Raw genomic sequence first — 824 nt, 5'->3', positions numbered from 1 at the left:
TCATTGACAAGAAAAAATCCAGTATCCACTGATTTCTTCTCAAAGGCACTCTAACCCATCAGATAGCTCGGCAGTTTCATTCTCATGAATACTCTAGCCATGAAAAAACTCAATAGGACACAGACGAATCCAATGAATAGAATAAGAAATCTATTGAGTTTTGGGATATTTGGTGCATTTGATTGGTCCAGGATTATGAAACCTAAACCTCCCATTGTAAGCAGGAAGCTGGATGCAAGTCTTTCCATAATAGATTGTCCATTTACTCTACAGGCAAAGAAAGCTACTGGCCTCTGATGCCCACGTTCCTCAGTCACAGAGCCAACACTTGGAGGTTCAACAATAACATCATAAATAATTCCTCCGGTGATGAGGAAGTAAGACGCCACCACCAGAGCATACAGTCATGGTCAACGGCATGTGCAGCCAGGGCGGCTTCTTCAGCTGCAGGTTAGGACATTTGAGCGCTAAGAACAGGACATGGTACAAAATCTCCATGTTGGTTGCATCAAGGCAAAACCTCTTTATTTTATTTATTTATTATTATTATTATTATTATTTTTGAGACGGAGTTTCACTCTCATCCAGGCTGGAGTGCTGTGGTGCAATCTCAGCTCACTGCAATCTCTGCCTCCCAGGTTCAAGAGATTCTCCTGCCTCAGCCTCCCAAGTAGCTGGGACTACAGGCGTGTGCCACCATGCCCGGCTAATTTTTGTATTTTTAGTAGAGATGGGGTTTCACCACTTTGACGAGGCTGATCTTGAACTCCTGATCTCAGGTGATCCACCTGCCTCGGCCTCCCAAAGTGCTGGGATTACAGGCG

At 44.4% G+C, this 824-nt stretch overlaps 1 protein-coding gene across 1 annotated transcript; it reads right to left on the bottom strand.

The window, feature by feature from the left end:
* On the bottom strand, positions 1 to 501 carry LOC129472443 (oligosaccharyltransferase complex subunit OSTC). The gene is given in 2 exon segments (XM_055262088.2): positions 1 to 402; positions 404 to 501. Coding segments are annotated over 2 exon segments (447 nt in total). The 5' UTR covers positions 499 to 501; the 3' UTR covers positions 1 to 50.
* Between the last annotated feature and the right edge of the window lie 323 nt (positions 502 to 824).

Source organism: Symphalangus syndactylus, chromosome 22 (genome assembly GCF_028878055.3).
Source record: "Symphalangus syndactylus isolate Jambi chromosome 22, NHGRI_mSymSyn1-v2.1_pri, whole genome shotgun sequence".
Classification (NCBI taxonomy): Eukaryota; Metazoa; Chordata; class Mammalia; order Primates; family Hylobatidae; genus Symphalangus; species Symphalangus syndactylus.
The sequence above is the reverse complement of the archived record's forward strand: the minus strand, read 5'-3'. Positions and strand labels throughout refer to the sequence as shown.